Genomic DNA, 22,029 nt, shown 5'->3' with positions numbered 1-22,029 from the left:
ATGAAAAGTTCTTTCACTAACTTTCAAAGCATTTTAACATTTAGTTAATAAAATTTGTATTAAAAAATCGGTTATAAAAATACTAACTGATTTGTTTTGTATACTTTATATACAGTATATAATAATTATTAATAAGGAAATAATTGCATTCAAAAATTACTACAATATAAACTATGCTATCCTACTGTTTGTATAAAATAAATTGCATTATAATTAAAGTGCCTATTAATTTTCACTCAATTTTTTACATATTGTATATATAATTATATGTTATAAATTATAACTTATAATATACAGTATATAATAACATTTAACATAATATATGTTAAACTGTGATAAAACAAATACTATATTTTATTTAACTATTTATGTATTTTTTAAAACTATTTATTCTGCAATTTATGCAAATCATAACTACAGTATCCATATATTACAGATCGCTCTATAAAAGTGTATCATTTTATATGTTATGTTAATTTAAAATGTATTGTAATGTTCTTAACGTTCAGTAAATCTCCCTTTCATTTAACTAATGCACTCATCCATGCATTAACACAGAGCTCAAGTACAGTAGGTTTTTCAAACTGTCTATCCCTGGCTATGCTTTCAATAAACCTCTTTTCTCTCGAAAAATTGATTATCAATAAAAATCTAAAGAGATAGTAGCAGTCCATAGACTTTCTGGTTTAACCGTTTAGTACTCTGAAATTGACAAAAGATGTTTTTACGGGTCTCTCTCTCTCTCTCTCTCTCTTTAATGCCCGGTATATATATATATATATATATTATATGAGCCTCTCCTACCCTCACCCACTACTCCTTGTCCAGCACTCACTCGCTCACAATTACTTTCCTCAGTCTAATTCACTGATGGACTCCACAGTGCTATATAAATGTCTCCAATGGAGTACTAAAAATCTCGTTAACCGCTCTCTCCATATGTGTTACGCTATTTCACTGTATATTCTCGTAGAGCACAGCCCTACAGCCCTGTGTGTGCAACACATATGTGTCGATGCGAGTGCTTATAAAGAATAAGCAACAGCCATAGAAAGAGAGAGAGAGAGAGAGAGAGAGAGCACAGGTAGGTTTTAGTGGAGTTCCCCTTTTAAATGCCTTTGTTATGAGACAGTCTTATGGCTATAAAACTCCTTTTATAATACTATGATGTGTATGACTAACCGTTTTTTTTTTGGAAACTTGTTAATAAAATACGTATACATTGCTTGAGATCCCTGTCCACACTGTCTTTACACTCGTATATGTCAACACACCTGAGCAACTCGTAAGAGTTATATTAGACATATCGGTGCTATTAAATACAAATATATACCTGTATTATTGCAAGCATTTGCAATGTAAAATCAATATACAAGATAACTACAGGTGTGTATGTATTGTCAGAAAGACATTAATACCTTTTTTCATTACTTTTAAAATTGCAAACAAATTATATATAACAACAAAAAATAATATTAGTTTATAATTCCCAGGAATCGCATTGCATGTGATTATACGGATATTATAAACAATTGACGACTAGTATAGTAATGCAATATATAAACATTTTAGGAGATAACACACTATGTGTTTAACTAACTATTTGTGTCGAATATTTTTAAAATAGCATTCATTATTAATAATAATAATATAATCAAACATAAAATTCTTGTTAAAAACTAATTTATAATACAGTATTTTTTTTGGTCTAAATGTAGTGCAGATTATTATTGTAACAATTGTGTGCACAACAGGCATATACCGTGTAATCCAAACCCAACAAAACATTCATACAATTTATTTAGTGATATATTTGTTTAAATTTGTAAATCAAAGAATCAATAGTTTAAAAACTAAAAGAAACAGAAAACCAATGTTTGATTAGATTATTGACAAAAACTGCTTAACTTAAACACAAAGCGACTGTCAGTTTTAAAAAGTCTAATCTGAATCATAACATAATTTTCATGTGATATATGGGCTCTAAAATAGTGTGATTAATATATATATATATAAACTTTATATATATATATATTATTAATAATTTAATAAATAATCATCAAATTTAATTTATATTAAACAAAAAATAAATAAATATAGTGATAACCAAATTGATTTATCATCAACAAAAATAAAATAAAAAATAACCTCATTTAATGTAACACTTGTTTAATTAAAATTTATATATATATATATATATATATTCTTTAAGTAATTGAATTTAATATGTGTTAGCCATACAAACCCCAACTCCCTGTGCAAAGAGGACGTCCTTTACGTTCAGTTATCTTTTTTTACTAATGCAAACCTATTATAGCAGTGAATAATATAAGGAGAAAAAACACAGCAATTATATTATTATTATTATATTGAATACAATATATTGTTTTTAACACACAATTTCTTATATTATTAATATTAAATCCATTTCAACCTAAAACATACTAATAATAATAATAATAATAAACTCATATTTTTTATATCACATATAAAAAATCAATTCAAATTGACATAAAAGACAACAACAGTTGTTGATTGTATTGTTGACTTCATAGTTATTATTATCACCAAATGAATTGATCCACTAATGAATCGATATATTAATATGCATTTGCCATACAATTAAATACAACTAATTGTTTTGGTTTTTATTATATTTAGTTATAGTGTGTCTGTCTGTGTGTGTGTTTGTGTTTGTATGTATCCATTGCTTTATGTATTATAATAATTATAATGATCATCATTTAAACATACATATATGTATAAGCATTTTTAGCAAGCTCATAATTTTATGCTAGTGTGTTTTTTTAATAAATAATAATAATAACCATCAATTGAGTTATCATAAATTGATCCAGTGAAATTATCATTAATATTATTATTATTACCAATTATTCAGTGATAGGATATATTAATAATTAATAATATCTTTGATTTCATTACATATCGCTTTTACTGTTGATTTTTTTGTTGTTGGTATTGATATAACCATAAGATATCATATGTATCGTTAAATTTCTGGTCATATTTTGTATCATATGGTGGACCGAAATGCAGAGATTATGACCGAATATAAGCTGGTCGTTGTCGGCGGTAAGTAAAGAGAGAGAGAGAGAGCCCCGACCTAACGGTGCCGATAGAATAGGACGATATAATACCAATGTTTATATTCATAAAACTAATAACCATTTTATTTTGTTATCTGACTTATAGCCGGAGGCGTTGGCAAAAGTGCCTTAACTATACAATTGATTCAAAACCAGTAAGTTTTTGATACAAACACACACACACTAGTGATGATTATCACCAAAAATTGATGTATCATTTAATTATTTTATTTTTATTTACTAAATAGTTTTGTCGATGAATATGATCCAACAATCGAGGACTCGTACAGAAAGCAAGTGGTCATCGATGGCGAAACATGTTTGCTGGACATACTGGACACTGCCGGTCAAGAGGAGTACAGGTATAGCACACATACTGATGCTGTGGTTATGTATTGATTTTAATTAAATTGTTTTTATCTTCTTCAGCGCAATGCGTGACCAATATATGCGAACCGGAGAGGGTTTCCTATTAGTGTTTGCTGTTAATAATGCCAAGTCTTTTGAGGACATCTCTATGTATAGGGAACAGGTATGTCATAAAAATATATTGTGACACACTTTTTCAAAAAAACCACACACTGTTACCAAACACTAAGACATTTAAGTGTAATCAATCAACAAATAAAAAAATTTTAAGCAAAAAATAAAAAAAGAGTCATTTAATGATATAATAAATTTACTTATTATAATCATATAAATAATAATCGTTTATAAAGAACACTAAATCCTATTTATAGCATAACTTTATATTATTATTAAAAAATAATTTTATAATTCACTGACATTTAGCACATAACTCATAAAAAATAATGTAATGTCATTATATAACAAACAAAAAAATCTGTTAATAAAAATAGCTTATCTGATATTACAATAAGTAGTGATAACTATCATAAATAATAAATAAATATATAATTAAATAATAAATCTTTAAAAAAAAATTAAGTACATAATATATATGCCGATAACCGTTTAGATAAAGCGCGTCAAAGACGCCGATGACGTGCCGATGGTATTAGTGGGCAATAAATGCGATTTACCGACCCGTGCGGTGGACATGCGGGCGGCCAACGAGGTGGCCAAAAACTATGGCATACCATTTGTCGAAACATCGGCTAAGACCAGGATGGGTGTCGACGACGCTTTCTATACATTGGTCAGAGAAATACGCAAAGATAGGGATCGCAAAGGCAAAGACAAGAAGAAACACCGGGAAAAGGGACGCAAAAAGAAGTGCTGTATTATATAGTTATTAATTGATTATTAATATTTGATTATTATTAGTAATTATATAAATATATTATAAACCAATTAATTACGAGAGAGAGAGAAATAGAGAGAGAAAGAGTAAGAATAAGAGGAGACGAAACTTTTGACGATTTAAATAACCATTTTATTATTATTATTATTAATTAATTGATTGATAAATGACTCGTTAATGTTGTCATTATTTATCATAACTGAAAATCTATTATAAATTTTAATTGTTTAAATTGATTGATTAACTTAATCGACTTGAAATGAATCAATTTTTAAGCCAATTTATTTACATTTGCTATAATTGCAAAGATTAATATAAACAAATAATTAATTAAATTACAAATTGAAAAACAGATTTTTTTTAAAAAAGATTTTTCAGTTTTTTTTTAAATATTTTAAAATTAAATATTTTATTGTTTATTATCATCTATTTATGTTACTATTTAATAATTTACTCAACTTTTTATTTAATATATTATTATTAAATAGGATTAAATTATATTTAACATCAATTATTATGATTTAGTTATCCGATTTCGGTATTTAGTATCCAAAACCAAGTGATACAAATAGACATCATTTAAAATTTATTAGTAAATGTTAAAACCAATGTTAACAACAATTAACTTTTCTTAATGAATTAACTTTTTATTCAATGAATTAGACAATAATTAATAATTATACCTATTTTAAAATTATATTCAAATATACATTTTATTATCAAATAATATTTAAATTAATTGATTAACTAATTAATTATTTAAAAAACGAATTTTTGGTTGTATAAATTAAATCTATGATTATTATTATAATTATATTTATTAATATAGAAATACAAAATCCAAGACATTATTATAAATTTAAATAATTAATTTGAATACTAATTTATAGAAAATATTAAATATTTAAACAAAATTATTAACAATTATAACAATTGTGTAACTTTTTTATTTATAAAAACATTGCTTTTTTGTATCATAAATGCAACGAAACAATTGAATTGTAATTATTGTTGTGTTGGGACCGGTATATACTGTCACTTGAAGTTGGCGTATGTGTCAAAGTATTGTAGATAACTGATGGCTATTTGATGCAAAAACTTGTACTGATCCTACATTTTAATAACATTTCAAAAACAATAATAAAAAATTTGTTGATATCTCCACAATTTAAGTGATTATTATTTTTACCAAATCAGTGATGAATTGGGGTCTTGTGGTGCGCACCGTTTGTACAGCTAGAAAGACGTCGATCTCCTGTTCCTCTTTAATGCGGTCGCATTCAAAACTCATGGCACAAAATATACCACTGGCCTGATTGCCATCACTTTAAAAAAATATGAAAATAATTGATTTTTAATTAGCAGATTTTATTTTATTTGTTGATAAAATCTTATGAGAATCTTACTGTACTTTAATAATTTATAATTAGCTTATCAATCATATAGTGTTTGAATAATACTTATATTAATAGCCTTATTGTAAATTATAATTTATTATATATTTTAATAATCTTGTATTTCAACTGATACTTACAAACATTGAACTACAATACTATTAGAGTTGAACTGTAGGTTCCACTGATCAGTCATTTCCATCAAATCGATGATTGTTTGCGGTGTTGGAGGTCTATTGGCCATCACTGGCCAGCCTTTTAAATGAAACTGTTTGACTGTAAGATCGCTTTGTGGTAAATGAAAGACACGTATTATCACATTATTGTGCGGTTCTTCGCTAACTAACTGAACTGATATATTATTATCAGTAAAATCCAATTGTTTGTTTTCAACTGTCGGCCAATACTTCAAACAAATTTAGACAATAAATAAATATTTTTATAGTTTTTAAATGCTATTCACTCACAATTTGATCCGATTTGATATCATTGAGCAGAACAATGGTTTTGCTGGCCGTCGACACTATCATCTGCCAGAAATGGCTGCGACTGACCTCAAGTGGCACTTGAGTTGCAATGTAGGCGTCGCGACGTTTATAACCCTATTATGAAATTTATTATTTTTAAAATTAATTAAATTATTTCATTTTAAATTTAGATACTTTGCCAATTAAATGTGTTATTCTAAGTAATCAATTACTTTTAAAATTAATTTTGCAAAAAAAAATCTTTACGTAGATTAGCATTAAAAAGTTTCCGATAAAAATTTACTAACATTTATATAAACAGCGTTAATGTAGTCATCATTTCCGGGAAGAATAACACGCGAAAAATCAGCTAAAATGTCATTTAAAAATATGCGACAATAAAATACAGTCATTAATATTAATATTATTATTATTATTATCATCATTAAGGTTATACAATTATCCAGGTATTTTAATGAGACATACGTGGTATGATATTTTGATTTCTATTAAGGTGTTGATGCGATCGTGCACTTTGACATACATCAGGGTTAAGCATTTGTGGCGACAATTTGTTGAGAATCTGTAACCAGGAATTACCGGTAAAAAAATAAATAATATTAAATATATTTCACGGAATATTACTAATTGATAATTACCTGAAATTGTTTCATTATTGGCAATGTTTTACTGTTGCTGTCATAGTGGATGAGTTTAGTGAAATAGTTTTGAAAGTCATTGCATGCGATACTTGTCGGCTCATGGGATAGGGCCTCCAGAAGCGATTGGTGTGCAAATATATATTGTCCCAACTTCTCGATCAAATTGATCCGCTGTTGTCGCATAACGCACAGCTGTTTCAATATGTCGATCTGTTTGTCGTGTTGGGCCGCCTCTAGCATCGCATCGATCAATATGTAAGTACCGGTACGGCCGACACCGGCACTGCAGTGGACAACAATTGGTTGATTGGGTTTGTAGTGTACGGATGAACGCATTTTTCTTACAAACGAGATCAGCGAACAGGCATACATAGGAACGTTATGATCGGGCCATGAAATGAAATGATACTGAAGTATTTCACGTTCAACTCCTTCCTGTCAAACATTATAATACATTTAAATAAATAAATATATATTTAATACAAACAATTAATTTAATTGTAATATAATTTAATACTTTTTCGGCACAAAACCAGCGAATGATATAATCGGCAAACATTTCGGTTTTTGTTAAATTAACTTTGATATCACCATAATTGGCACTGTTATGGTCGGGCCAGTACTTGTCACACTTGTTCTGTTATATAAAAATATAATAATAGATTTTAATCAACAATCTATGATTGACACACAAAAAAATGTTAATACCTTTCCTCCCTCATCAAGACTGGTAAGCATAACGATCTGGTGAGTGTCCAACTGCCAGATCATACGCCAAAAGTCACTGATAGTGTTGGGCAACGGTCCCTGAGTGGCCACATATCGGTTGTTGACTTTACAGCCGTCCACATAATTGGCATTTATATAATCAGTGTTACTGTCGTTGTTGATAATATCTAACACAACTCTCGAGTGGTCGTATGGCAACAGATTTCCGTATCGGTTCTTTGATCTGTGCTGTACTTGTTTGCCGTAATCCCATCGCATCAGTTGACCTCTGGATACACTCATAAACTCTTGTTTTAAAACATTGTTTTCAATCATCAACGGAATGGTATCACTCAGGTCTGACAAATCTAACGGATGTGTCTTTATTTCAAACTCTTGTTCGTGAAATGAACCGAATGATAGTGTTGAGCACCGGTAGGACTGGTCGTAAGCTATTTTCATTTTTCATTCAAAAAAAAATAATCATAAATTATTATATATTTTATATATCATAGAATATAAATTATTAATTTTATATAACTATTGTTATTTATAAAGGAATTAATTTAATAAAATAATTTCAAATTATTGAAAATAATTATAACAATTCATTATCCTTGAAATTAATTATTTGTTATATCATCATAGGATTAATTAGTAATATATTTATATAATCATTAATTCAAATATTAATAACATATTTAGAAAATAAATTGAATCAATCAATAGATACCATTGTCTTTGTCTCGTCTCAAGAGTTTTCTTCTGTCACTTTTGGTCCACAATAGGAAGACATTGTGTAGTCGACTCTCACCGGCATAGTTGCTGTCCAATCATACAATTATAGCCATACGAATGATAATTATTTAAAAATATATATTAAAATATTATCTCAAATAAATTATATAAATGACAAAACTTACATATAGAGCAATACAGCTAACAAAACAAATGTTATTAGCAATAAAATGGCCAAAATTGCAATTAATATTATTTCGAGATTACCGTCCGTTTTAGGGGTCACTGTATATGGTTTGGCCATATAATTGTAATTACAAAAAATGTAACAATTTTTTAAAATAAAACTTTTTTAACAAAATTAATGTTTCATTTATTATTCATACAAACCGGAAACAGAATCGCTATTAATGAACATTTGTTGAAGAGTTTTGTCAAAAATACCGAATTTGTATTTGAATGCAGTGTCCAAACCATTAAAGTCAATGATGTGATTATTTTTCATACAATTCACGTAAACCATGTGTTTGTCATCTGATATTATCTGCTGGTGTTTGCTTCCGGGCGACCACTTCTTCTCGTTAAACAAATCTCTTATAACTTGTTCGCTAATCTTTTCATCGTCTTTGTTGACTAATTTAATGGCCATTACATAAAGATTATCAGATTTCTGATCACTTAAACAGGAATCGATGGCAGTCTGTACTCTTGTGACACCATTTTTCACGGCAATCACTGTGACTGTAGTTTAATATTTTAAAAATAAATTAATTAAATTTTCTATAAATTTAATAATAATATGTTTGTTAAATATTTTACATTTATTATTATTTCTAACACAATCTGCGTTCGGGTTATTAGGGTTTTCGTTGGTCTCATAATTTGGTTGTGAATAACAAAAACATACTGTTTTACAAAATAATTTACATTAAATTTAATAAATTATAAAATTAATTAACAGAATACTGACCAAAAATTAATATTAGGAATATTAGAAATTTAATCATTTTAATCAACAAAATAAATTGCTATCATATGAAATATATACATATATTATATATGATTTAAAACAATTAAAATAATATTTTTATAGTAATGTAAAACCAAACATTTTGAATACAATTGTATTATTTAATTAATATTTTAATAACATTTGATCTTTTTTTGGAGATAAAACGGGATGTTTGCATATCCTCTCTATAGACAACTTTTTTAAAATAATTACCGTATAAGTTATAAACATATAACATATATATATACTGCATATAAATTTATATCATATATATAATTTATAATTACACTCATTTGCCGGGATGTGATGCAAATAAAATTTTTTATTTGTGATATTATTATTATTATTATTAAATTTCGTATTAAATTATTCAAAAAACAATTTCTCATAATATAGAAAACTAAAAACATTGATGAGTTAAATAAAATAATTTTTATACAAAGAAATGATTGTGGACCCAATTGATCAACAATATCTTTATATCGGTAATTATATTTCAGTGATACATATTATTAGAAAAATAATTTTAATATTATATACATAATTAGGGTTCAATCAAAATTTTGTATATAAATATTAGTTTAATATAATATAATTGGAATTATTTTTTAGTAATATTTATATTACAATCGTATCGATAAAAACTTTTTTAATAAATTAGATTTGTTTTGTAATCGATTCATCTTTTTATCGGATCTTTTGTTGAGATATTCTTCACTTTTGGATACTTTTATTTGATTTGTGAAATACAAGTCATAGACATCCGGATGATATGACTTAAACTAAAAAAAATTAAAAAATTAAACTATATATTAAACAATAATTTGATAACTACCGGTAATTTCCTCAATACCTGTTTAATCCATTTGAGTTTATCCCTATCACTAAGTCGTTCATCAGTCATAATACTCTTCAATAGGTCGGCCAACGCATACTCAGACATTACATCTCTCTGTAGTTCAAACTCTTCACTTGTTATTGTCTGACAATATTGTTTAACTTGTTGTTCACTAAATAATTTCTAATGATATTTACAAATAATGATTAATAAAATGCAAAAAAATTCACATATATTCAGTAAATTTACTATCAATACAATACCTCTTTAGCTTTATTTACAAGAAGTTCATTAATTTCTTGCATTAGATTCTGTGGTACTTTAAAAAGTTCTTTACATTCGTCGAGCAAAAGACAAACAATTTTCTGTGCTTTTAATTCGTCATAAATACTCTCTTTGTCGGCGCATAATATACTTCTGGTAAATATCATTAATATCTATTTATATTATAAGAAACAAATAATTTTAAATCAATTTATAAATCAATTAAACGAATAATTTATAAATATTTACATAATCCTTGACTGAAATATCTTCGTTAAAACAGAACTTGATTTCCTTATTTTGGATAATCTTCGACATTAATCGTAATAATAGATGTAAATGTCTTCTATTTGATGACGGCATTAACAATAGACACAATCTTAATGTTTCGATCAATTTTTCTTCATTGTTGTCGTCGTTTTTATTAATTACAGTATTTTGTAGCGAATTATTTGATGACTTAGAGAACTGTGCGCTTAAGTTGTCTTTTGGATCACTTTGAGAAACGGGTGACATCTGAATGGTTGACAGCGACGATACGCTTTTGTTTTCCATATATTCGCCGTCTTCGGTGGGACTTTGCATTGCAAAGCCGTAATTATAATAACCAAATGGACTACCATTACTACCGGCGCTTGAGTTTGGCGACTGGTATCTAGTTTTGTAAATACTTTCACTGATAGGACTTTTATAGCAATTAAACTTTCGCGGTATTCTGGGTATAGTTGTTATGGCGTCAACATAACGATTGGTGCAATCATTTGATTTCATCGGTTGATTTCTATAACTATTCTCACGAAATGAACTTCGACTTCGAATCCGTGGATTGTTCACAAAAAGATTCGTTAGTTCATCAATGGATACAATTTTGGTGACCGGTATATCACCCATGAATACCGTTTCATAGATATGATTAGGTGGCAAATCTACAGTAGTTTTGGGCGCTTGAGATTCAAGTATTGGTGTCGATGTGTTTTGCTTATTGAGTTTTGCGGTCAAAGTGTAGTGAACAGGTGTTGGCATCTGATTAGACATTGATTTTCTGTTGAGATTCAAGCTATTCATATGTATGGTATTTGATGGGATAATTGATTTAAATGTGAATTTGTCGTATATATGAATTATTAATGGATATAATTGATTGGGAATTAATGGTATTCCTATATTAATAAAATAGTCTCTCACAACAGCAAAGACATCGTTTTCAAAACCCGGATATTTCGGTAAACAGCTGTCACTTCCCGACGCTTTTGGCCCTAAAATATGATTAAAATTTATTAATAAAAATATTATTGAAATATTGAAAACTTTTTATTATTACAATTAGCCAAACATTTCATAGCTGACATCACCCAATGGGGTAAATCTTCAGTCTTATCTGTGAGTCTGACCACACCGTTAGGACTAATTCGGGTCATATTATGCATTAAATTCAATGAAATTATTTCATCTTTTCTAATAAAATCATCGACTTTTGGTAATAAAGTCGAAAATCGATCAAAAAATATTTGCTTAAAGACATCACATCTTTCGGTTAATGACATCTCATTAATAGCTCTTGTGATACATTGTTCATCATATTTGACTGAATTATCTGACTTTTTATCTTCACAGCTATCACCGCCTATGACAGCGGACATCGGCTTCAGGTTAGAGCTCGATATAAACGGCAGATTCTCATTGGCCTCACGTGTAAATCGATACAAGTCTTTGTTGTCCTGAAACTCGTCACCAACTTTACGTGTGTCCACATTCTCGATGACACCGGTCTGAAGATATTTTCTCAACAAATTGATGGCTTGATATCTGGTAATTAATATCAATGATATATGCATAAGCAATGTCGTACCCAATCCGCGACTAATTTAAAGTCAATTACAAACCTTGTTATCTGTTGTCCGTCAAAATGTGAACACATTTGGAGATAACTGTGTATCCAATTGACGGCTTCGTTGGCCACAAAACAGTTGTAATGACTTTTCATATGTTTTCTGTGTTTCTTTAGTTGGATTCCGATATAAAATGAATGCAACACTTGATTCCACTGAAGACAAGATCACAAAAGAAAGCAACAATCGATGACAACAACGATATAATAAAATAAGCAATAATTAAGACATTCATATAATCAAAGACATCTAAAAGACATTATTATTATCTCAACCAAGAGATTCATTGCATGCACTTAGAGAGAGACCAAACTGAAGAAGTGATTCATTTAATCAAATCAATTGATAACATATCTTAACAAAATACTGACCACTTTTGTTGCCCGAAACATATCGGGTTTTCTCTGATGGTGTCCATCGTTACGGATGTCATGCAAAGCATTATTCATTTTTTTAAAAAAATAAATTTATTATTTCTTAAATTAAATTTTAAATATTTTATCTTAACGTCTATACAATCAATACTAAACAAACAAATAAAAACAAAATTCAAATTTAAAAGAAAAAAGTTTTCATTTGAATAAAACATTTGATATATTCATTGATTCAAATGTATTGTAAAACAGTTTTTCTCTCCAATAATAATAATAATAAGTTTTTAGCGCTTTTCTCAACCGTTTTCTCATTCAATCGTAAAGTTTTTGGGTTCTATATGTCGACCAATGGCTGGGCTTTTAGAACCAGTCGTTGGGGGAGTTGTTTGTATTGTTATATTATATATGTTTTTAATGCTAATTATATTTTACTGTATATTAAGTATATTTTATCAACAAAAAAAATAATTTATATAAAACATAAGATACAATATAAATGGAAAAACAATTTAAATTTAAAATTATTAATTATACAAAATATTTCAATTATTAAAATAATTTAAATGAGTTAAGAGAGTATAGACTCCATACCTATGTTTAGAACATTTAAACTTTTTGTTTGACAAAATCACTTACAATTACGCCCTCTATATTAGGGCTTTATTTTTCAAACATTTAATAAATTAAAGTAGCAGGCGCGGTTAAGGAAATTTTTGAAATTAATATTTTAATTGATATATTTTAATATATAATAAAATTTTACAGATATATATTAAATTTTAGATCAATCGGATCAATATTTTTGTAGTTATTAATTAAAATAAATTTTGATTATAATGGGAGGTATACAAGAAAAATCAAACTTTGACCCCTCAAAAAACACCCGTCCCTGGGATCAATTGCCATGAAATTTTTTTGTTGACATTATAATTATAAATAGATGTTTTTAGGAAAGTGTGGATCTGCTCCTGAAACATAATCTTAAAATTATCAATAATTAATTTATATATATTGAGCCTAATTAATTTATATATGTCGGGGAGTTAAAAATTTATAAAAAAAAATTATGTAACATCACATGACAAATTAATTAACACAAAAATTAGTTTAAAATATGTGACTCAACTGTACTATATCAATAATAATTATCAAAATATAAATTATTGATTTTATAAATTATTGTTTTGATAAAACTGATTTTTAATAATTTAATTGTACTCAACTTTGTACAATTAAAAAATAATTAAAAAATAATTAATATATAAGTATTATAATTTTAAAAATTATAACATTAAATTATTAAAAATCATTTTTATTAAAATAATAATTAATAAAATCAATGATTATTATTTTGATAATTATTATTGATATAGTACAGTTGAGTCACATATTTTAAACTAATTTTTGTGTCAATTAATTTGTCATGTGATATTACATAATTTTTATAAATTTTAAACTCACCGACCGGCTCAATATATATAATTTAATTATTGATAATTTTAAGATTATGTTTCAGGAGCAGATCCACACTTTCCTAAAAACATCTATTTATAATTATAATGTCAACAAAAAAATTTCATGGCAATTGATCCCAGGGACGGGTGTTTTTTGAGGGGTCAAAGTTTGATTTTTCTTGTATACCTCCCATTATAATCAAAAAATATTTTATTTAATAATTATAAAAATATTGATCCGATTGATCTAAAATTTAATATATATCTGTAAAATTTTATTATATATTAAAATATATCAATTAAAATATTAATTTCAAAAATTTCCTTAACCGCGCCTGCTACTTTAATTTCAATAAAAATAAAATCAATAATTAATTGGCAATTTTGACAATTGTTATGTTTATTTGGTATTATTATTGAAAATTATATATATATTTATTTACGTTAAGTACACATCGATATTATTCATCAAATTCATAATTATTTGTCAAAGTTTTTAAAACTATACCCAATTATATATCGTAATTAAGTTTAATTCTTATTGTATAACAGTTATTAAATTTTATAGATTTTAAATCTCTTATTATATCAATATATATAAGTAAATACAAGAGTAATAATAATATTATTCATATTAATAATTAGATTTTTTTTTTTGTATTTTTCGCAATTTGCCAAAATAAAGGTAACAACTAATTAACAACTAATAATCATTATATAGTATATAAAATTCTAGACAAATTCTAGAATTCTAAAAGTCAAAGACTAGATTTCATAAGGAAATAATTCAACAAAAAAATGAAAAAAAAACAATTATATGATTAGCGTATAAGTGAGCAAATTAAACACAAAAAATGTTTTAAAGATGATATATCAGATAATTATATAATAATGTATATAAATTGAAAACAAATAAAAAATAAAAACAATGAGTAAAACTATACAATAATTCAGTCGAAACTACTGTTATAATTGTCTACACTCTGGCCATGGCATAGGTAGGTGCCTGAAGATAGTTATTGCTACTCTTCTCGCTATGACAAGTGGTCAGTAGTGTTAAATTGGGTGCTGAAGCAGAGCTACGCAAAATGTTGCGCTGTTTTGCCAGTTGAAAGCTTCGCCTGAGTTCGAGTTCCTGTATGTAATACTCGGCCTGTTTGACGCCTAACTCAGCTGCCCGTCTCAACAATGTCTCGGCCCGATCCAAATCTACAGCAATGTCACCCTTTCCGTACAAATAAAAGAGTGAGAGGTTATAGATAGCATTCTTGTGACCCATAGATGCTGACAGTGCGTAGTGTCTAAATGCAGACTTTAGATCAACAGTTCCATCAGCCGAATAACGACCACTTTCATAGGCCACTCCTAAATTAAACAATGCCTTTGGATTTGATTTACTCGATGACCAACATTTTATGGCTTCATCAGGATCTGTATTGATAAGCGAAATGCCCAACAAATTATTCAACTGATCCACATAATCAATGGATGCAGTTTGCAATTGTTTGCAGAGATCTTCAATCGGATCCGTTTCGCTTTTGATTTCATTTTCAATGTTATTCTTACTTTCATCGCAAGTTCGTTCTTTGAGTTCTTCATTAACCACGATTTGTGTGGAATTAGTTATGTAACGACTGTTTCCATTATTAAAGTAGTGATTTTTACGAATGGGTGCCGAGAAGACACTGGGGAACAGCTTAGATAGGAAAGCGTTACAGTAATGGCAACGACCGCACACTTTCCAACATTTGTCGCCATCGTTGGCGGTTCCCTCCAATCTGTCACAGATCTGTGTTAGTCGAGGTCGTCCCGTTGTGTGTAAGTTATGTAGTGGACCCTCAAAATGTAGTCCCACCACCAGTGCCGCACCCTTTATGTCGAGTAAAATACAAAAATCAATTTAATAATACGGGTAATACAATAGTAAAGTTTCATTATCGCAATAATATACAAACAATTTATCAGTTGATAAGTTAATTGTAACAAATTATTATTGACTAAATAATCTCATCACAAAAATTAACTACACTTTTATAAGACAAATGAAAACTTTGATACGTGTCTGACATTTGAAAACTTTTTATTTATTTTTGGCTAAAACTTTTATTGTATTTATAATTTGCATAATCTTTACTAAAATTTCATACTTATGTCACCTTTTAAACAACATAACTAAAAAACATCATTTATTAAATATATATATAATTTATATATATAGAGATTATAATGAACTAAATGTTAATGAAAAAAAAGTTTCAAATGTCAAACACGTATAACATTTTTTATGATATACACTGTATATTATACAGTACTAAATAAAGTACTGTACTTTTATCTACATGTTTATTATAACATAGATATAATCTCTTAAAAGTCACATAAATAATACTATATAACTTAAATGTATAGTAAAAATTAGACATAAATACTATATATAAAACTATTTATAATACTGTATAATATTACACAACATACACATACTGTTTATTTAATATAATTGATGCCAAACAATGGATTTTAATTAAAATATAACATACTGTTTATATAAGCATTATATGATATATGACTATTTTGTATAAATAAGGTAAATAGGACTAATAAGCAATAAAATTATTATTGTTATTATTCAAAATTCCACAATGACCAAGACACTTTATATAAATTATAATAACATTAATAAATTGCTTATTTATATATAAAAAACCACTTGTTTTCAATTAACTGGTAAATTGCTTATCATTCAAATATATATATATATATCGCACTAAAAACTGAATTCAATATATTAAATGTTTTGAGTACTTTTATAATAATAAAAAACAAATTGAGTTCATTTTTAGCTAACAAATCACATAATTAATTATCATTGATATACAATATGATTAAACTGCATATGTTTTGTCTAATATTAGTCTTATGACTGAATTTATTAAATTATTTCAAAATATAACTGCAATAAACAACAATAAACTTATTAAAAAAAACTACATCTACTAAAATTACTAGACTAATAATAAAAATAATAAATTTAATATAAATGGCATAATAATAATAAACTTATATCCTATTAGTTATATTATATATTCATTATATGATATATAATTATGCCAACAGTGCAAATAATTAATTTAATATTAAATAACTTTAAGATAAAGTAAATGATAATAAATAATTAATCATAAATTAAGATTAAGTATTTGTTGTGCTTATAATAAATGCAATAAAATGATACGATATATCATATGATAATAATGTATGAATGAATGGTAACATACAATGTATCCAATCTTCTCCAGAAGTCTTATTGTCATCAAATGGTATTTGCATTCACTGAATGAAAAGGTGTTTGATTTGCACTTTTCGTTTCGTTGTCCATCTCTATGATTGCCGTCGTCTTTATTGTCATCGCTTCCAGAATTAGATTTGGTGTCAAACTTGTTGTCATAATATCTTTGGTAGTATTCGTGGTATAGTCGAGTGTATTCATCGACGTCCTGATCTTGAAAGTGGTAATACTTTTGTTGTTGTTGTTGACAACTATTGGCTGACCAGTTATTGTCATCAGCTGTTTGTTGACCACTTTGGTCGGCATCTGATTGTTGTCGACTAACATCTTGATTGGCATAAAATCTTTTCACATAATTGTTTGTTTGTATGGATTTGAATGTCTGTCTATTGAGTGCTCTTAACAAATGGGATAACATTTTGATTGGGGTTTTGCGGTGATGTCTTCAGGGACGACGAAAAAGAGGGGACAACACACTAATAACAAATAAAGACTACGAATTGTTTGTTAACATCTTAGGCATCAAATGCTTGATCACTATTATCATTACAAACACGTTGTTATTGCCGTCAAAGTGGTCACCGAAAGGCACTTTCAATGTTTGTATTATTGTTTGAAACAAATTCAATGTCTATTCAATACATTCAATGGAGTCCTATATTAGTAAACATGTGATCACAAACTGCTTTAGCACTGTTTACATACTTTTATCGCAAATACAAACACATAGATTAGGATACATACATAATGTGCTTAATATGCATAATATGTATGACTATATATAAGCTCCGCCTATCACAGGCACTAACTGTTGTAACGTGCGATCATTGTATTACTAGTTAACCCTTTAAAGACAATAATGTCATTTAAAGTCATATTTGGACACAAATTACGTCCAATTTATATTTGTGTCGACATTATTGACGTCCAAAACATTGCGAGTATTTGATTGACATATCATTTGTTGTTTAGACCAAACATTTCGGTAATTGATTTGATGTCCACATCGCTTGTCATATCAGTAGACAACCCGTGAGTTTTACCGGCGGGCGCACACCGGTGGTCAATCAGATCGGTTGGACACAGAAGTGGCGCCGCAAGTATGTCGGACCCACACATCTGCGACAACAGCGATCTGATCGAGTTGTGTCCGCAACTTGATCTGTATCTCAAACCGCACGCCAAACTGACCATTACGGTGACACTGCCGACATTGAAGGTAATGGACAATAGCGGACAAGTGATGACCATTAGTACGTGGGAAGTGATGGACAAACTAAAAAAGAAAGTCAAACCACTAAAGTTTAAGACATTAAAAGTCAGTAAATCTAACATTGAGTTCATCCGGTTTGAGGCCGAATGCGATTCACAGCACAGTCTCGACCAGACTGAGGCCAGACTTAATAAAGTATCGCTGAAATTATCGGGTTTTGCCCAACTATTGTTGGTTAAGACGGCCAGAGTTAAGATAGGTTAGTGTTGGAAATGATTTGGTATTGATTTTTGAGTTATTAGAAAATCTTGTCATTTGGTTTTCAGGATCAACTCGTCACGAATGGGAGACATTTTTTAGAGATAATCAGCACATGAATGAAATGAAGGCCGGGTGCAGACCCGACACACTTTATATACAGGTGCGCTGTTTTCAATTAATTTATTAAAAAATCAATTATTACGGTAATTGTTGATATTTTTACAGTCATTACCAGTCAAATGGTTTGGCGGTGAGAAACCCAGTCCTAACCTATTAGTTAAAGTTTTCGGCATATTTGGTGACATACGAAGATTCCATATACCAGTTCTCGACAAGAAAGATGAAGAGGACGGCTTTAAACGTTTTAATTTTAGTGAGAGTCTTAGTTTTGAGGCATATCTACAATACAAGGATTATATTAGTTTTGTCAAAGCCATGGATGCACTGAAAGGAATGAAATTAGTGAAGAAATTGACTGAAGTGAACAATAAGAAACACAATTATCTCGAATATGATATTAATGTCGATTTTGACAAAACTAAACATTTGAGTGATAAAGCTATCAAAAAGCGAAGACTTGCCAGAGATTATGGTATAACATCTGCTGTTGAACTGAAGAAATTGAAAGATGAGACTAAAAGACAAAGAGAATTACGTCAGCAGAGGATCGATCTGTTAATAGAACGCAAAAAGACAGCGAAGACTATTTTGACACATTTGATGAAAGCTGTCGAAGCAAAAGTAAGGGTAAAGAAAACAGAAGAAGAACATCAATCAGCTGAACAACGAATCAAAGACAGGTTACTCTTAGAAGAAGTGAAACTTAGAGAAAAACTACTCGAAAGACGACGTGAAAAGTTGAGAGAAGAGGCAAAAGGAAAACTCAAAAGTGTGGCTAACATTAATGTCTCCAATAATCAGACCAATAATAATAATGACATAAATAACACATTGATTTGTGAACCATTCAACCCAACGTATAATCATTTAGTAAATAATAATAATAACAAATCGTATTCATATCACTCATTTCGTCGCTATTCAAACAATACATATATGAATAACCATTACTTAAACTATCGGCGCTTCCTTTACCTGAATCATCATAAGAGACCACTTCATTATCCATCTATCAATGAGGAGATGCCGATGACGACCACTGCTCATAACGCTAAAGCATTGTATAAGAAACATAAGAAAGGCTGCAAACATTATAAAACGAAAAGTGTTGTCACCATTAAACAGATCAACGATACGGTAGTAACAAATTGATAATAAGTCGAAATACAAAAATAATATACAAATTTTGTAAAAAAAATCATATTTTTCAATAATTATTATTATTTTAATGTTTTTTACAATATAAAAATAGATTATTAAAAAAAAGGTAGACTAAAATGTAAAATTTAAAATACTGTTAAAAAAGTATATTACTGTATATATATTGATATGATATAACCGATGTTGAGATCAAATTAAGTTTTTAAAAATATAATTTAAGTTAAAGTTATTGAGTAGAGTCGAGACAGCTTTGGGTGATCTTCCAGTCGAGTCGTCCCTTAAGTGCACAATCTTTGAGCCGATATTTATAAAATTGAGCCAAAATTCTCTGATATTTTTCTTTTTCTAATTGTTTCTTCTTTTCTTTCATTGCTTTCACTTCCGGTAAGTTTTGATATATCCTTTCGGTCTGTGCTCTCATCTCTTCGTGAGTGAAGAACCTCTTAATCGACGATTTGAAAACCGGTTGAATGACATTCATTTTTATCACTTTTTTGGCGCTCTCTTGTTGTCGGATCCACTGTTTAGCCATTTGTATGAGTCTTTCATCTGCCGTACGTTTTCTTAAATCTGAGATTGTATTGATTCGGTTGACTCTTAACTGCGAATTGATCCGCATATCAACACAGCGTCGGTTGAAAGCCTCCTGAAGTGTTTCGTTAGAATTACTTTCTAATAGTTCATCGCTTCTTGTCTTAGAAATGTTTCGCGGTTTGTGATATAAACTCTTTGATTTAGTACTTTGCGGTCGTAGACGATATGTCTTGTCTTTAGGTTTGTCGTCAAATGATATAAACCAAGAAACGGGTTGTTTGTCAGTTGAATTGATTTCATAGTCAAACTGTTTGTGTTGTTGTTGTTGTTGTGATTTAAAACTGGTTGTACTGTCATCGATGGTCATTGCGTCCACACTTTTGCTAAGTCTAGTTATTTCTTTGCTCAAGTCATATGACATATGCAACGCATCCAATGTATGCCAATCTCTGGTCAACAGATAAGAAGATGATGTTTGGCTAAGAAGACTGATATGCGGTCCAACACTTTCATTGATTTTGGTCTGTTTGATGGCCAGTTTCATCAAATACGAGCGCATCGTTTGTGTACTGACATTAGCTTTGGTGGACAACACACTAGTATGTGATAGCATTTGATCTTCATTTGCCGCCATTTCTCACATACGGCTCAACCAAACACAACAAACCATTTGTTTTATCAATTGATTCAAAACAATAACACAACCAACGGATGACAAACACAAAGAGCGCGCAAATTAAACACTCATTTCATACCAAACAACAAAAACATTGAAATATTAGCCATATATTAGACTTGAAATTATTAAATATTTTAATTAATTAATATATTAAAAATAATAAATACTTTTTTAAAACATTTATTTGCATATATACTGTACGGATAATATTGTGTGGGTGTGTTAAATACAATGACAATTGATTACCATGCTCATTTATTATATTGATATTTTTTGGAAAATACTTTAAAAATTCAATTGTTTAAACCAAACATACAGTTATTTTTTTCAATGATTGCATAATATTTTTTAGACAGAGGAAAGTAATTGTATTAAATTAAAAACATTTGCTTATCATTTGAAATAAGAGTATAAATTTTATTACCGGTAATATAATTATATCTGTGATTATAAACTTAAACACAGTATTTGTATTTTTACAGAAATTTACTATTTATTTGTTTTATTATAATGATTGCAACAATTTTTTTTAATAGTCAATGTTATGCTGACTATACATAAAAATGATTTCAAGAAGAGAGAGAGAGAGAGAGAGAGAGAGAGA

The 22,029-nt window shown here is 28.4% G+C and overlaps 5 protein-coding genes across 5 annotated transcripts; 2 read left to right on the top strand and 3 right to left on the bottom strand.

Moving 5' to 3' along the window:
- Positions 1 to 2,424: 2,424 nt before the first annotated feature.
- LOC128960514 (ras-like protein) lies at positions 2,425 to 4,520 on the top strand. Its single transcript, XM_054306614.1, has 5 exons — positions 2,425 to 3,093; positions 3,214 to 3,262; positions 3,356 to 3,469; positions 3,537 to 3,639; positions 4,087 to 4,520. The coding sequence occupies exons 1-5, from the start codon at positions 3,039 to 3,041 to the stop codon at positions 4,357 to 4,359; spliced, it is 594 nt and encodes a 197-aa protein (XP_054162589.1). The 5' UTR covers positions 2,425 to 3,038; the 3' UTR covers positions 4,360 to 4,520.
- Positions 4,521 to 5,406: 886 nt separating this feature from the next.
- On the bottom strand, positions 5,407 to 9,364 carry LOC128959530 (receptor-type tyrosine-protein phosphatase mu-like). Its single transcript, XM_054305505.1, has 14 exons — positions 9,311 to 9,364; positions 9,160 to 9,246; positions 8,731 to 9,081; positions 8,526 to 8,625; positions 8,336 to 8,427; positions 7,603 to 8,054; positions 7,412 to 7,531; positions 6,892 to 7,329; positions 6,719 to 6,815; positions 6,541 to 6,602; positions 6,233 to 6,367; positions 5,906 to 6,171; positions 5,561 to 5,696; positions 5,407 to 5,481 (listed from the first exon to the last, which is right to left on the bottom strand). Exons 1-14 carry the CDS (start codon positions 9,345 to 9,347, stop codon positions 5,407 to 5,409), a joined length of 2,448 nt encoding a protein of 815 aa, XP_054161480.1. The 5' UTR covers positions 9,348 to 9,364.
- A 453-nt stretch (positions 9,365 to 9,817) lies between these two features.
- LOC128960390 (DEP domain-containing protein 1A-like) lies at positions 9,818 to 12,741 on the bottom strand. The gene is made up of 8 exons (XM_054306462.1): positions 12,715 to 12,741; positions 12,338 to 12,498; positions 11,776 to 12,260; positions 10,704 to 11,710; positions 10,454 to 10,627; positions 10,206 to 10,373; positions 9,998 to 10,134; positions 9,818 to 9,827 (listed from the first exon to the last, which is right to left on the bottom strand). The coding sequence occupies exons 1-8, from the start codon at positions 12,733 to 12,735 to the stop codon at positions 9,818 to 9,820; spliced, it is 2,163 nt and encodes a 720-aa protein (XP_054162437.1). The 5' UTR covers positions 12,736 to 12,741.
- A 2,270-nt stretch (positions 12,742 to 15,011) lies between these two features.
- On the bottom strand, positions 15,012 to 18,187 carry LOC128959584 (uncharacterized). Its single transcript, XM_054305578.1, has 2 exons — positions 17,447 to 18,187; positions 15,012 to 16,041 (listed from the first exon to the last, which is right to left on the bottom strand). The coding sequence occupies exons 1-2, from the start codon at positions 17,873 to 17,875 to the stop codon at positions 15,148 to 15,150; spliced, it is 1,323 nt and encodes a 440-aa protein (XP_054161553.1). The 5' UTR covers positions 17,876 to 18,187; the 3' UTR covers positions 15,012 to 15,147.
- Positions 18,188 to 18,344: 157 nt separating this feature from the next.
- LOC128959461 (A-kinase anchor protein 17A-like) lies at positions 18,345 to 20,209 on the top strand. Its single transcript, XM_054305417.1, has 3 exons — positions 18,345 to 18,929; positions 18,997 to 19,091; positions 19,157 to 20,209. The coding sequence occupies exons 1-3, from the start codon at positions 18,560 to 18,562 to the stop codon at positions 20,201 to 20,203; spliced, it is 1,512 nt and encodes a 503-aa protein (XP_054161392.1). The 5' UTR covers positions 18,345 to 18,559; the 3' UTR covers positions 20,204 to 20,209.
- The last annotated feature ends 1,820 nt before the right edge of the window (positions 20,210 to 22,029 follow it).

The sequence above is a fragment of the Oppia nitens genome, unplaced genomic scaffold (assembly GCF_028296485.1).
Source record: "Oppia nitens isolate AA-2021 unplaced genomic scaffold, nextdenovo-longstitch-racon4-pilon3 scaffold4_pilon_pilon_pilon, whole genome shotgun sequence".
NCBI lineage: Eukaryota > Metazoa > Arthropoda > Arachnida > Sarcoptiformes > Oppiidae > Oppia > Oppia nitens.
The sequence above is the reverse complement of the archived record's forward strand: the minus strand, read 5'-3'. Positions and strand labels throughout refer to the sequence as shown.

Coding starts and splice junctions, on each gene's coding strand:
- LOC128960514 (XM_054306614.1), top strand. CDS start 3,039: ATGGTGGACCGAAATGCAGAGATTATGACCGAATATAAGCTGGTCGTT. Junction 3,094..3,213: donor TAAGCTGGTCGTTGTCGGCG/GTAAGTAAAGAG, acceptor TCTGACTTATAG/CCGGAGGCGTTGGCAAAAGT. Junction 3,640..4,086: donor TCTCTATGTATAGGGAACAG/GTATGTCATAAA, acceptor ATAACCGTTTAG/ATAAAGCGCGTCAAAGACGC.
- LOC128959530 (XM_054305505.1), bottom strand. CDS start 9,347: ATGATTAAATTTCTAATATTCCTAATATTAATTTTTG. Junction 6,368..6,540: donor TTAACGCTGTTTATATAAAT/GTTAGTAAATTT, acceptor ATTTCATAATAG/GGTTATAAACGTCGCGACGC. Junction 5,697..5,905: donor AGTATTGTAGTTCAATGTTT/GTAAGTATCAGT, acceptor ATTTTTTTAAAG/TGATGGCAATCAGGCCAGTG.
- LOC128960390 (XM_054306462.1), bottom strand. CDS start 12,735: ATGTTTCGGGCAACAAAAGTG. Junction 10,628..10,703: donor ATATTTCAGTCAAGGATTAT/GTAAATATTTAT, acceptor TAATATAAATAG/ATATTAATGATATTTACCAG. Junction 10,374..10,453: donor TTGTAAATAAAGCTAAAGAG/GTATTGTATTGA, acceptor AAATATCATTAG/AAATTATTTAGTGAACAACA.
- LOC128959584 (XM_054305578.1), bottom strand. CDS start 17,875: ATGTTATCCCATTTGTTAAGAGCACTCAATAGACAGACATTCAAATCC. Junction 16,042..17,446: donor TGGAGAAGATTGGATACATT/GTATGTTACCAT, acceptor CTCGACATAAAG/GGTGCGGCACTGGTGGTGGG.
- LOC128959461 (XM_054305417.1), top strand. CDS start 18,560: ATGTCGGACCCACACATCTGCGACAACAGCGATCTGATCGAGTTGTGT. Junction 18,930..18,996: donor GACGGCCAGAGTTAAGATAG/GTTAGTGTTGGA, acceptor TTTGGTTTTCAG/GATCAACTCGTCACGAATGG. Junction 19,092..19,156: donor CCGACACACTTTATATACAG/GTGCGCTGTTTT, acceptor ATATTTTTACAG/TCATTACCAGTCAAATGGTT.